The sequence below is a fragment of the Herpailurus yagouaroundi genome, unplaced genomic scaffold (assembly GCF_014898765.1).
Source record: "Herpailurus yagouaroundi ecotype Mexico unplaced genomic scaffold, PumYag 163, whole genome shotgun sequence".
Lineage (NCBI taxonomy): Eukaryota > Metazoa > Chordata > Mammalia > Carnivora > Felidae > Herpailurus > Herpailurus yagouaroundi.
The window spans coordinates 34,220,617-34,233,937 of NW_024412404.1; the positions used below are offsets into that span (position 1 = coordinate 34,220,617).

General features: G+C 45.3%; 1 protein-coding gene and 1 long non-coding RNA gene across 3 annotated transcripts in view; both read left to right on the plus strand.

The window, feature by feature from the left end:
• The first annotated feature begins 208 nt into the window (after positions 1-208).
• Positions 209-2,007, plus strand: LOC121037012 (uncharacterized). The gene is made up of 2 exons (XR_005793570.1): positions 209-903; positions 1,051-2,007. It is a non-coding gene; the product is annotated as an uncharacterized LOC121037012 (long non-coding RNA).
• Positions 2,008-9,451: 7,444 nt separating this feature from the next.
• Positions 9,452-13,321, plus strand: part of PDE6C (phosphodiesterase 6C) — a 45,045-nt gene continuing 41,175 nt past the window's right edge. Inside the window, exon 1 of one of the 2 annotated variants that reach the window (XM_040485890.1) lies at positions 9,452-10,269. In XM_040485890.1, coding sequence (XP_040341824.1) covers positions 9,835-10,269 — 435 coding nt within the window. In that variant the 5' untranslated portion in view covers positions 9,452-9,834. The remainder of the gene's footprint in view (positions 10,270-13,321) is intronic. The other variant, XM_040485891.1, reaches the window with a different exon arrangement.

The following is a 13,321-nucleotide window of genomic DNA, read 5'->3' on the forward strand; positions in this document are numbered from 1 at the left end:
CGACCCCCGGCCGGCTCGCGGCCCCCGGCCCCCCGCCCCGCCGCCGCTCACCGCCCGGAGCTGCGCGCAAGCCTGGTGGCGGCGTGGTGCGCGTGGAGCCAGGGAGACGAGCGCGCCGCAGGGGCCGCCCGGGCGCTTTATAGCCCCGGCGGGAGGGGGGTCGCGCTTTCGTAACGGCCGGGGGTGAAAGACCGAGGGGAGGCGCCGGGCCGGCCGGCCAGCACTTGCATAACGCGACCTGACTCACCGCCGCCCGGGTCAGGGAGGGTCCCTTTGGGCGGGAGCCTCACCTCCGGGGCCGCCGCGGGCGGTGGAGCTGCCGCGCGGGGTGGCCTCGGCCGAGCCGCGGATACAAGCCCTGGCCTGGTCACCCGGCACTCGTGCCAGCGACCGCCAGCTGCGGCCTGGGGTGGCCTCGGGGCCCGGTGGCTCTGGCTGCAGGCGCAGGTCGGCCTGGCGGGAAGACCGTGGCCTCTCCCAGGGGGAGGGGGGACCCCGGGATGCTGGCCGGTGCCTCAGCGCCCGCGCCCCGGGCCCGTGCCAGGTTGGCCTCTCTAACCTCCGACGGCCAGTTGTGCAGGGGGTTGGGGATATTTCGGCCAAGGAGCTTTTCATTTTATAAAGGACGTATTTTACTCTCTTTCGGGAGAGTTGTGGTACTTTCTGGGTCAATATTTGTTCTTTAGTTTCAACATCTTTAGAAGCATTAAAATCCTCCCTGTTAAATATTCTCCAGAAACGAACCCTGGTCAGAGCAGGAAATACTTGAGCAACCTCGGTGGTCGCCTACTTACTCTGTGGCACTTCGCTCAAACCGCTTTGAAACACGTCTACCAATTGTTTATGATGCAATTTTATTTCAAAGCCATAGTGGAATTTTGTTTTGTCTTCAAAATACCTAAGGTGGGTTCGCTGAAGAGTGGACAGGAGCTGGGAGGCGAACAAAATTCTATGGTCAATTGAGGCAAAATGCTGTGACTCGTTATGCTATTTTGCCTACCTGATGGATGGTACCATTTACTGACCATGTTTTTGTCGTATCTTTCAAAGTTAGCGTTCCTCGCATGTGCCAAAGAAGTCAGAGGATGCCGCATTTGATTGAATGAGAGTTAGTGGTGTGTCGAAGAAGCAGGCGCCTTCCTAGAACTCTCTGGACATCCACCTGCCTGGTTCTCTGCTTCCACCTGCCACCTTGCCCTCCATCCCTGCCTCCTCCCCCAACTTGACTCTTTAGGGTGTCTCTGGAGGGCCAACGATGATGCATTTAACTCCTTACTGCCCCAGAGGGAGGAAAGCCCTGTTCTGGCCAACCGGCTACTTAGGAGATATTCTGGTTAGGCCAGTTTTATCACAGGACGAATCATCCCAAATAGCTCAAATAAGAGCTGCCCCTGCAGGGCCCGTGTGGGGGGAGGTACACGTGGCAGTGTTTGTGCACCCTGGGTGGGAAATGACTTTTGGGCATCTTTCTCCTGTCCAATCAGTGCTTGGACCCCCTCCTCAACATTCCAGAGTCAAGCCCTTCCAGCTTCTTCTCCAACAGGTCCAGTGTTGGAGGGAGAGCTCTTGGCCGAGTGTAACTGCCCTTGGATGGTTATTACTACCAGAAAAGTTCTCCCGGGAACCGCATCCCTTTCATCTGTTTCCCCTAGAACATGTGCTGGCGGTCCTTGCACACGCTACGTGCTGAATAAATGCAGGGAATTTCAGCACACTGTATGGTGATTGTTTCTGCAACATGTTTTTTTCATGTGTTAGATGTGTAAGAGGTGCTGTAACTGTTCCTTCTCCTCTCTCTCTTTTATTGATCTGTCATGAACCTTGGTGTCCCAGATACCAGCAAAGAAAAACAGTTTATTTTGGCATTCTCTCTCAAATTTCTTCCTGACTGCAAATAGGTGAATACTGGTCAACTGATGTTTTTAACATCGGTACTTTGAAATTTGTCCTCATAAAGTAATTTTTTTCAAATATACGTGTATCTATATAATAAAAACAGGAAAAGATGTTCATGGTGATTACCTCTGTGTGATAGGAATAAGGACATTTGAAGGTTGTTTTTGGTTTTGTTTTTTGATTTGTACCTTTTTGTACTTTCCAAAGTTTCCTAGAGTGAAAATGTTTAATCAGAAAACAAAACAAATATTCTCATTACAAACATTTTTCTCCCTCCCCCCGGAAGTAAAGTTATGTTTTAAATTATGGATCATAGATGATATACACAAAAGTTCATTTGCTGCCATACTTCATGGAAAAGGCAGACCATGAGGCTTTCATCTTGGTATCTGCCCCTCCCCCAACTTTTCCATGAGATTTATTAAGAGACTTTCACTTAGTAGGTACTCACTTAACAGACATTGACTTCATTTGTTTTATTGAAATGAATCACTTTAGGTAGGCTTCATAAAAGATTTATTTAAAAAGACTTGGCCAGAGGTCATTCTTTCTACAGTATAATTTCTCAGGATTCAGCGCTTATCGAAGAGGTGGGAGCTAGTCTTCCGGCAAAAAAATGTGCATTCCTCTTCCATGGTGGAGAGTTGTGGAGAAGAGACTTTTTTGCCAGAAGGCACCTCCCCACTTCCTGTAGCTCCATAAAGCCACATGCCTAAGTCTGGTGGATGGAATGTGGACAAAAGTGCTGTGTGTCAGTCCCAGACAGGGCTTGTAAAAGCTGCCTGTCCAATCATCCGTGCCGTCTCTCTTCCCTCATCTGCCAGCCGGCAGAGACGCCACAACCCGGGACCCCACCAGTGACTAACTTTTTGTGAATGAAAAATAAACTTCCGTTGGGTTAAGCTGCTGAGATTTGGGGGGTTTACCTGTAACAGAATAGTGTAACCTTAATGAATACAGCAACAAGCAAGTCACTAGCTCCTAGGAAATATGGAAAGATGTTTTACCATAATTGAAAGAAAAGCTAAGGCAAAGAACTTTATGTCCTTACCCTCATAACAATTAAGCATTTCAAACCAACTCCATTTCATGCAAACTGACATTTACATCCACATCCTGACAGAAAGGCCAAGGAAAATGAAAAACAAGGAAATTGGGTAGCGTTTATCTTCCGACTACATTTACAAGATGCCAAAATAATTGGTGGGAAAATGAAAAGATTACTTATTCGGCCAACTTTTTCAGGTGCAAAGGGTCAGACTGATTTTTTCAACAGGTTTCTTTTCAGTGGTTACAAAGTCCTCAGTGTCCTCAATTTAGGTGAAAATAACATGGATCCCACCAAGTGAATTATTCCTGAGACACCTGGTCCCACCCATCAATTCGGTGTGTACAGAGATTCCTGTGAGCAGATGTGTAAGGTGAAAGGAGCCCTCTGCACTTGGCTGCCAGGATGTAACTGAAATCCCTGCCTTTGGGGGGTGCCTTTTGGTGATGACCAATAGTGGGAACAGAGAACCTGGCTGAGGTGGAACTGAAGAGTGTATTCAGTATAATGATCTGAAACGTACTTGGTTAATCCAGGGTATTGTTGCTAGTTTTGTGTGGGTGCTTCAATCTCATGTGCATATGATTTGGCTATTATATAAGCACTGCTTCCTGTAGAAGTAAGTCAACTGCAGTAGAAAATGTTAGCAACAATAGAAGTATTACATCTGTTTATTAGTATAGTATACTACTGAGAAACGCAAACTTGTTAAGCAGAAAGTTTAAGGAAATGAAACCATTCTTTTGTACATCTGTAGGCTTTTAAAAGAGTTCCTGGAATTTTTATTTAACTTTTTTTAAATTGGTGTTTAATAACATTTTCATGTATATATATATATATATATGTGTGTGTGTGTGTGTGTGTGTATAATTCCTTAAAGGAAGTGTCTTTGTATATTCCCCTACAGCAGCTAGTATGATGTCTTGTGTACCAGTGGGTACACTTTTTCATTTAATCCTATTTAAACTGGCAGTTTGGGGGTAGGTCACTGTCCTTACTAGCTGTGTGACCTTGAGCTAGTTAACTTAATTTCTCTGTGCTTCAATTTCTCGCCTGTAAAATACAGACAATCACAGTACCTACCTCCTTAAGTTCTTGTAAGAATTAAATGAGTTAATATATGTAAGGGTCTTAGAAGAGTACCTGGCACCGATTATATATTGTAATGTTAGCTATTCTTATGATCACTTTTTTATTGTCAATACCTTGCGGCTTATATTTCTAAAATTATTCTGAGTAAGTGGAATGTTGCTTTCACATTGACCTAGTTGCTGCTTCAGAGATGTTTTATCTAAATAAATGATAATTAATGTCTGTAATATCTTAGAAATGTTGACATAAAAATTAAACAGTGAAGTTCAACAAAGTCAACAAGTATTGTGTAGTATTAAAACCTCAGGGGTGCCTGCGTGGCTCAGTCAGTTAAGTGTCTGACTCTTGATTTCGGCTCATGTCATGATCTCACCGCTTGTGAGTTCGAGCCCCACATCAGGCTTTGTGCTGACAGTGCAGAGCCTGCTTGGGATTCGCTCTCTGTCTGCCCCTCCCCCTGCCTCAAAAATAAAATAAGCATTTAAAAAATTTTTTAATTCATTCTAAGTAGTATGTTTGGTGATTTAAAAAAATATTGTTATTTTCTTACATTTGTTTTTTTCAGTGCCTTGTACTGAGCAGCCAATAAGTAACACAAAGTTCTTGTCAGCACTGGCCAGGGACTCTGCAGGAACCACCCTGAGCAAGAAGGGCAGTGGAGACAATAGGACTTGGTCAGACAGGAGGAGAGAGATAAGCAGGCTTTCAGAATTTCCCTTAAAAAAAATCTTTGTATAAAATGCCATGCAGTACTCAAAGTAGTCCCCAGTGACCCCTCTTTCCTTGCTTGCTTTTTTCTTAAGTTTATTTATTTTGAGTTGGGGGGAAGGAAAGGGCAGAGAGAGAGGGAGAGAGAGAAACCCAAGCAGGCTGTGCATTGTCAGCACAGAGCCCAACACGGGGCTCGATCTCACGAACTGTGAGATCATGACCTGAGCTGAAATCAAGAGTCGGACATTTAACTGACAGCCCTTCAGGTGCCCCTCACTTGCTTTTTCTAACTTAAACAATTGCCTGCTCCTGTTAATTGATGCCTAGAATTGGGTCTCACAGTTTTTCATTCCCAAGCAACCTCACCCATAGCCTATGAAAATAACCTTAAAAATTTTCTCTATTGGGGTGCCTGGGTGGCTCAGTTGGCTAAGCCTCAGACTTTGGCCTAGGTCATGATCTCATGGTTTGTGAGTTTCAGTCCCATGTTGGGATCTATGCTGACCGCTCAGAGCCTGGAGCCTGTTTTGGATTCTGTGTGTGTCTCTCTCTTTCTGTCCCTCCCTGCTCACACTCTTGCTTTCTCTCAAAACCAAGTAAACATTAAAAAAAATTTTTTTTAACTTTAAGAATGCATGAATTTATTACACAAATTATATATGTTCATTATAGACACTTGAGAAAAATCATATAGGCAAAAAAAAGTTTAATGTGATAAATCCCATCACTTTGAAATAATCACTGTTACCGTGCTGGTATACACACCTCCATGCATGTGTATATAAGTGGAATTGTATGGCAAAACTATCTTGCAGTTTACTACATATTGTAAATACTTCTTCATATCAATAAACAGGCCTTTACAGTAGGGTTATTAATAAATGTAGTTTCTATTCTGTGGATACAATGCCATTTACTTACTCAAACTCTTATTGTTGAATATCTATTTTTGATCTTTTACTTTTATATTTGTACTTTTCATGAACACCCTTGTAACAACATTAATCACATACAATCTTAATTATTTTTGCAAGATAAATTCATAAAAGCAGAATTGCAGGGTCAAAGCCTATACACATTTTTAGAGTATTTGATAATGAACAAAATGCAATAAAGCTGCTTAATCTGTATCCCTATGTCCAGTATTTCTTTCCTCCACCTCATCTTTCTAAGCACTACTAGATTAGATTTGTGGAAAAGTACCCTCATAATGTTTTTTCCTGCCCCCCAAACTTACCAGGGTTCAAAATCCTCAGCCTCGTCTCTGAGACTCCTGTAATCTGAGCCCAACCTGCCTTTTCATATTCAGCTCTCACTCTTCCCCGTTACTCTACACCCCATGCTATTGCTCCTGTTGTGACTACCATCTGGAACACACTCGATTTCCTCCCCATCTCCACCCATTAATCCCTTTTCTGAACTCTCATAGCCGTACGTATGTACCTCATTTCTGGCATTTATCATGCTCTGTTCCATGTCTTACAACTCTTTATGTATTACTTTTAACTCCCGTATTATACCACAAGCGTGTGTGAAATTGGGATCTAGACTTACTTGTTGCCTGCATCCCCCCTCAGTAGAAGTGTAACGGTCAGGATTGATTTGGATGCGCTGCAGTAACAAATAGCCCTCATCTCTCAGAGCTAAAAACAAGAAAGGTTTATTTCTCACTCATGCTACACGTCCCATCTCAGGTCAGCAGGAGGCTCTGTTCCAGGACATCCTCACTTGGAATCAGGAGGCCCCTCCATCTGGAACTGATGTGGCAGCAGGAAAATGGAGAGTAGAGGGTCTGAAGCTGGCAATTAATCGTTCTTACCTGAAAGAGACATTTCTGCCCACAACCCATAGGCAAAGTTGATCACGTGGCCCTATAGGGGAGGAGGGCAGGAAAGAATAACCTCATGTAACGAGGAGGAGGAGAGAATAAGAAGAGGGGGAACATGAAGTCTCTACCACGGAGGCTAATATGGTGGCTTGTGATGGACAATCAATAGACATGTTGAAAGAATGAGCAAATCACAAATCAGGAGTAATTATAAAGGCAAAAATAAAGAATGGTGGCAATAATAGAATGTGTTTCATTTTTAAATTAATTTTTATTTTTATAAGTAGAGGAATGTTAACATCTGTGGGTATTTCGTTTTTCCTATTAAGTATGTATCTGCATATGGAATATAGATATGTGTTTTTTCCTCTCTGCTTATGAGGGAAGGATGGAACTAGGGAACTGTGAGTACACAACATACTTTTGGTAGAAGTTGGAGCTGTGCCATAGGCACACAAAAGAACTAGGTAGTGTTATGCCCAGAATCTGTGATTCCCAAAGACCACCAGGGAGCCGAGTCTGATGCAAAAGCAAAGAGCCTTTATTCGAGCTAGCTCGAGCTCCATCCCCTACCTGCACCGACACAGCAGTGAGATACCGGAGAGAGCTAGCGGGTTTCAAGAGCACAAAGGTTTTATAGGGATCATGGCCTTAGCCGATTGACTGGGGGAGGATAGAACAATGGCTGCCAAGGTGTGGTCCCAGATCAGCAATTATCAGCGTCACCTGGAACTTGTTAAAAATGCAAATGTTGGGCCTCATGGTCACATACCCACTGAATCAGAAACTCTGGGGGTGGGGCTCAGCAATCTATGTTTGAACAAGTCTTCCAGGAGATTCTGATGCATCTGAAGTTTAAGAACCACTGTGTCTGAGGGTCTCTAACATGTTTGGCCTCAGTGTATACAGAACGTTTCTCACTGGTCACCTATTAACCATTGGCTGTCAGCCTTGCTGTGCTATATAAATACCTAGCACCAAACACCATCCCCAGAGACTCTGATTTAATTGGTTTGGGGAGGGGTAAAAATGCTCCCAGGTCATTCTAAGCCTGGACAGGGTTGAGGTCTCCTGCCTCTGGCCCCTACCTGAGAGAAGCCCTCCCTCTTCTACTCACATTTTCCATGCCTCTCACACTCCCCTTCCTCCCACCTTAGACTTCGGAAGAATGCATCAATTGATAGCCTGCTTTCTTAGAAAACATAAGTTACTCAAGGGGAGGAGGCGTGGCCTGAGGTTTGAGCGGGAACTTCTTTCTGAGGCCATGTTGGGGACATAGTTACTAGTCGGCCAGCCTAGGTCTGCTCTTTCAGTAGGAAGTGTCCAAACTGTGAGAAGGTGATGGTCCCATGAGAGGGGTGGGCTGACTCAGCTCCTTTCTCTTCAGAGGTAAACCCCTGCATTACTCTGATTATAATGAGATGCTAATAGGATGTTGAAGTAAACAGCACTCTGAGGAGGACTCTCCTGAGACTAGGCAGAGGAGGACAGAAGGTGTGTGCTCTGCAGGGCCCCTCGAGGTAGCAAGTGAACTCCATGAGAAGCCAATAGCTCAACAAGTGCCAGTCTGAGTTGGGTTCTTCTGCGAAAACCATGTTCCAACCAGGACCCTCTCATTTCCTGACGTAGAACCTGTGACCTCAGTGGATGTGTTTTCCTTTTTCGGTAAGACTGTTATCACTCTATCAAGGTAAGCTTTAAGTTTAGCACAGTAAATGAAACGCACAGGGTTGCTATCTTTGAAGTAGACTTAAATGTGGGTCTAACGGTAACTTCTAGAGTCACGGTAACATGGGGGCTCACTCAAGAGAACCTGTTCCAAAGTTTATAGTTTTTTTTAAATGCTTAAAAGACCTTGGCTACCTTTGAAATCAGCATTTAAGTATTCAAGGAAATTGGGGGCAGCTGGGTGACTCAGTCAGTTGAGAATCCAACTCTTGGTTTCAGCTCAGGTCATGATCCCAGGGTTGTGAGATTAAGTCCCGAGTCAGGCTCCAACCTGGGCGTGGAGGCTTCTTAAGATTCTCTCTCTCCCTCTGCCCCCTCCCCTCCTCGTGATGAGTGCTCTCTCTTTCTCTCTCTCTCTAAAAAGAAAAAAAGAAAATTCAAGGAAATCAGTTCATGAAATATGTTGTTTGACTTATTAGTTGTATAACAGTGTTTAAATATTTGGGAAAGTGTGCTTAATGGATGTAAAAGTTTAATAAACTGAACATTAAGCCAAACTAAGTAGTACTACGTGTTTTTCCACGCACAACCCCACCCCCCACACCCCACACCCTCCCCCGAGATGCTGGAGATCCAAGCAACCGACAAGACAGGTTTTATCCACTAGATTTAACAGACTGTGTCTCGGAGCAAAAATGCACGAGTCTGGCCATTACTATTCAAAACAAAATCCACACTAATATGCATGGCAGGAAAACCCAGTTAGCAGCTGCATGGGCTGCTTTTTACAATCACGTCTGTTGACAAGGATTATTGCTTAAGTTGTGGCTTGATTAGGCTTGGATCCCAGGCAAATGTTTTGCCGTGTTCACCTTTCTAGAATAAGATTAAGGTTTGTTCCCTTACAACACTACCGAGGTCAAGCTTTTAAATGAGGGGAATTGAGAGGTGAAGGTTTTAGAGAAAGTAGGCCAGGCAACTTGTTTGATCATAGGACTTTTAAGAGAAGGAAAGATTAATATTCCATTTTATGTTGCATGGATGCTAAATGCTTCTATCTCCCCTACGTGCTCATTAAAGTTGCTGTACAAATAAGGAGACACTTCCAAGGTCTAATAGTCTCACTTCATATAGCTGTCATGGAAAAAATGAGTCAAATTGTCAATTGATGCTAATGTAATATCATTAATGGATATATTATCGATGATTCTTCTTGCTGCGGATGGCGGCTCGTGTTCCGTTATTTTTCTGGAAGAATCACTTCGACTTGCCACTTGCCTGGCTGATCTGAGATGTTCTGAGGATTCTCCGAGGACTTATGAGCTAATAATGCTTAGGGATTTCGTGTCCCGAAGAACTCTTTAATCCTGTGCTTCCGAATCCTACTCTAAGCCAGACCTTCTGTCACAGCCCAAGAGTTACCGGCAGTTTTTGAAAGCTCTTCCAAGCGAGCAACCGTTCTGTTCCATCTTTGGGGGATCTTGTGAGGTGCCATTGCCAGGATGTATCTCCTCGCTGGCACTGGGTCCCAGGCGGTGCTCTGAGGGTGTCCCTTCCTGAAAGAGAGCAGAGAAGCAAAGCGAACCACACCATGGGCGAGATCAGCCAAGAGGCCGTGGAGAAATACCTGGAGGACAACCCTCAGTTTGCCAAGGAGTACTTCGCCAAGAGGCTGGCGGAAGCCCCCGGCCCGAGCGGGGCGCTGTCGCCGGCGGATGAGTGGGCCCTGTGCGCCGAGCTGCTGCGGGCGGTGCAGGAGGAGGCCCGCGGCGCCGAGCCCGCGGTGCACAGGGCCCTGCAGAAGTTGACGCAGCTGCTGCAGGCCGACCGCTGCAGCCTGTTCGCCTGCCGGGCTCGCAACGGCACGCCTGAGGTGGCCTCCCGGCTGTTCGACGTCACCCCCACCTCCAGGTTTGAGGACAACCTGGTGGGCCCCGACAGAGAAGTCGTGTTCCCGTTGGAAATTGGGATAGTGGGTTGGGTTGCTCACACGAAGAAAGCCGTTAATGTCCCAGACGTGCACAAGGTAGGTGGCTTTATGACGGTGGGGCCCATCGGACGTCTTGGCGGGGCTGAGGGGAGGAAGCAATGGAGAGAGAGCCGGGCGCCGAGGGCCACCCTTGTAGCGTGGGTTTGGCTATAACCTGAGTAGGAACGGTGGGGAGAGGATCCGCCAGGCCAAGGGTTGCCAGATTTAGCAAATAAAAATACAAGATGCCCAGTTCAGGTTGAGTTTCAGATAAACAATGAGTAAGTTTTTAGTGTGTGTCCTTTGTAATGTTTTGCATTTTGTCAGGCAAACTTACCTGGGCCTGGTGCATTCCACGGGTGCTCCTTGCATCTCCTCCCTGCTCTGGGAACTTTCCTTCCGAACAGCGCGGCACAGCGGTGCTATTGGGAGATCAGCAAGCTCCTCCATGCTGAGACTTGTGAACTGCACCCCCCCCCCCACACCCACACATACACACCTCTCACTCACAACCTTTTCAGGTCACTCTGTGCTCTGGGATGGACTGGCTCACAAGTGAACACTTTCACCTACAGACCAGATGTGCAGAAAGAAAAAATAATACCATTTGAAAGTTTGATGTTCACATTTGGATTGTGAAAAGTGTAAATTCGGGTGATAAGTGCAATTGACCATCCCAACCCCCTATAACTCAGCTCTACTCAGAATCAACTCCAGGGGCGCCTGGCTGGCTCAGTCCAGGGAGCGTGTGACTCTTGATCTCCGGGTGGTGAGTTTGGGCTCCATGTTGGGTGTAGAGATTACTTGAACTTCAAAAAAAAAAGAATCCACTCCAGTCATGTAGTTTGCCCCTGAAGACCCACAGCGTCCCACACAAACACAAGGCATTGTTACGTGCTTTTAAAAACAAACACACAAACAAAAAAAATCACTCTTCTTGCCACCTGTGCTTATTCATTTTAAAAAGATTATAAAATACAAATAAACAAAAGGGAGGAAATATAAATCACTCATAATTGTTCTGCTCATCAATAACCACAGGTACCAGCCTGTACTTTCTCCTGCTTTTTTTCTATACGCACGCCCCATTAGTATGATTTGCTGCTAACCAAAGGGAAGCAGTAGCTTATGATGGAAGGGAATTGATGAGGAAGTGGTCCCTAAAATCTCTCTGCTTTCTGTGCCAAGGTTTGTTGGGTCGTGAATGGGGGCAGCTGGTCACAGGAGGATAATCCCCTTCCTGCCTCCTGAAGCTGATTACAGGGGGACAGCCGCATGGATCCAGAAAGCACAGAAGTCGTCAAACATTAGCAACACTCTGCAAACAACCACACCACAGCCCTTAGGTGCAAGGGTTGCCATCAGATAGCACAGAGTCCCTCAGTCCTTTCTGATCCCTTCCTTCCGTAAGTTCAAGCTGGTCTAAGCTTCTGGGGCTGACTTCCCCCGCTTCAGTGACTAAAACAATTTGCACCCTTTCAGCAAAATTCTCTTGACACCAATTAGGAGGCTATGCCCACTCACCCTGAGGCTTTCTCACGGGAATATGCTTCTTGCCAGTCTCCACCATCTCCAAAATTACTAGGACTTCAAACTTAAAGTGACATGCAAGTTTGTTTTTGTTTTTTTTTTCTGGAAAAAAACTTGCTTAAAGAGACAGGTAAAATGATTTCTGTTGTAATGCTTTATTAATGAGCCTAGTTCCACATGCTGAGAAGAGAATAATAGCAGAGAGCTACTTACCAGATCAGGCAGCCTTAGTCTGTTGCTGTCCATGGTGAGCAACGCTGCATGAACAGGACGGTAATGGAGGTGGAGATGGGCAGGAGTCGTGTTTTTCCTTTTTTTTTTTTTTTTTTTTTTTTTCTACCTAAGGACTCCTGGTTGTTATGGGCAGAACAGAGAAGCATATGTTGAAGACAGACACCCTGCTCAGCTCGTTTGCTTTCCATTTCTACTGCTTCTAAGCGTTTTTTCTCATGGTTGGCAGAATAGTGCTTTTCAACTCTGAATGCACATTGAAATCGAATTGGGAGCTTTAAAAAAAATACCATGCAAGACTTAATAGACCAATACACCAGACTCTCAGGGGTTGGGATGCAGGCAATAGTATTTTTTAAAAGCTCCCCAGGCGATTCTAAAATGCAGTCAATATTGAAAACCACTGGTGTGTTGGGTGAGCAGATGCAGGAGGGAAAAGTGGATTCCAAGGCAAGCATGGGATACCAGACGGAAGGGGCTCCGGCAGTCTGGAGCTGACTTCTTCCTTGGGAAGAGGAAGCTGAGGCTGCATCTTTCCTACAGTCCATGGTATGGTCAGTGAGTGAGAAGGGCTGGACTAGATGAGGTGTCCCCACTCTGTGTCCAATGATCTTTCTACCCTCCCCCTGCCACACATGCCTGCAATTTTGCCAGGCTTTAATCAACTGTGGTAAAATCTGCAAAGGGAAAGATGGAAACCAATGTTTTAATGAAATTTCTGCTAATTCTTTACTGTTTCTTTGTATCTGACAATTTCTAGGCATTTTCACATTTGTAATCTATTTGATTCTGGCAAAGACCCTGCAAGGAAGGAGGGGCCATGTTTTTATTTCCATCCCGTATATGTAAGAATCTTCTCAATGGCAATTAGGCAGCATGTGACGGGTCTGGGACCATAACTTGGGTCTTCTGAGGTCTCCCTCTTTCACCACACCACTGACCACACATGGCTTCTCTCTGGTTGACAGTGTTGGCATACGTGAGGGAAGGACGTGTCACACCTAGAAAAAGAGGTAAAGCCAGATGCCCTGACCTTGGGGGGTCCGTGAAAGTGATAGCAGGGAAGCCACGTGGTGTAGGGTGAGAGCCCGACCCCAGAGCAGGTGCAGGCCTGAGACCAGGTAATTGTGTGATAGATTGCTTTTCTGCACCTGAGACATAGAGGCAAATAAATATACAGATTCAATGTACGTAAAGTGCCTGGTTCCTAGTAGGTACTCAATAAACTACAACTATGATAATACTATATTTATGCCAATGGGCTTTCGGGGTCTGTGTTTAGGTGGCCAAAAAAGGGTCAATGATTATTGCCTGTTTTTAAAACAGGTTAAAGACAGGAAAACTTTTA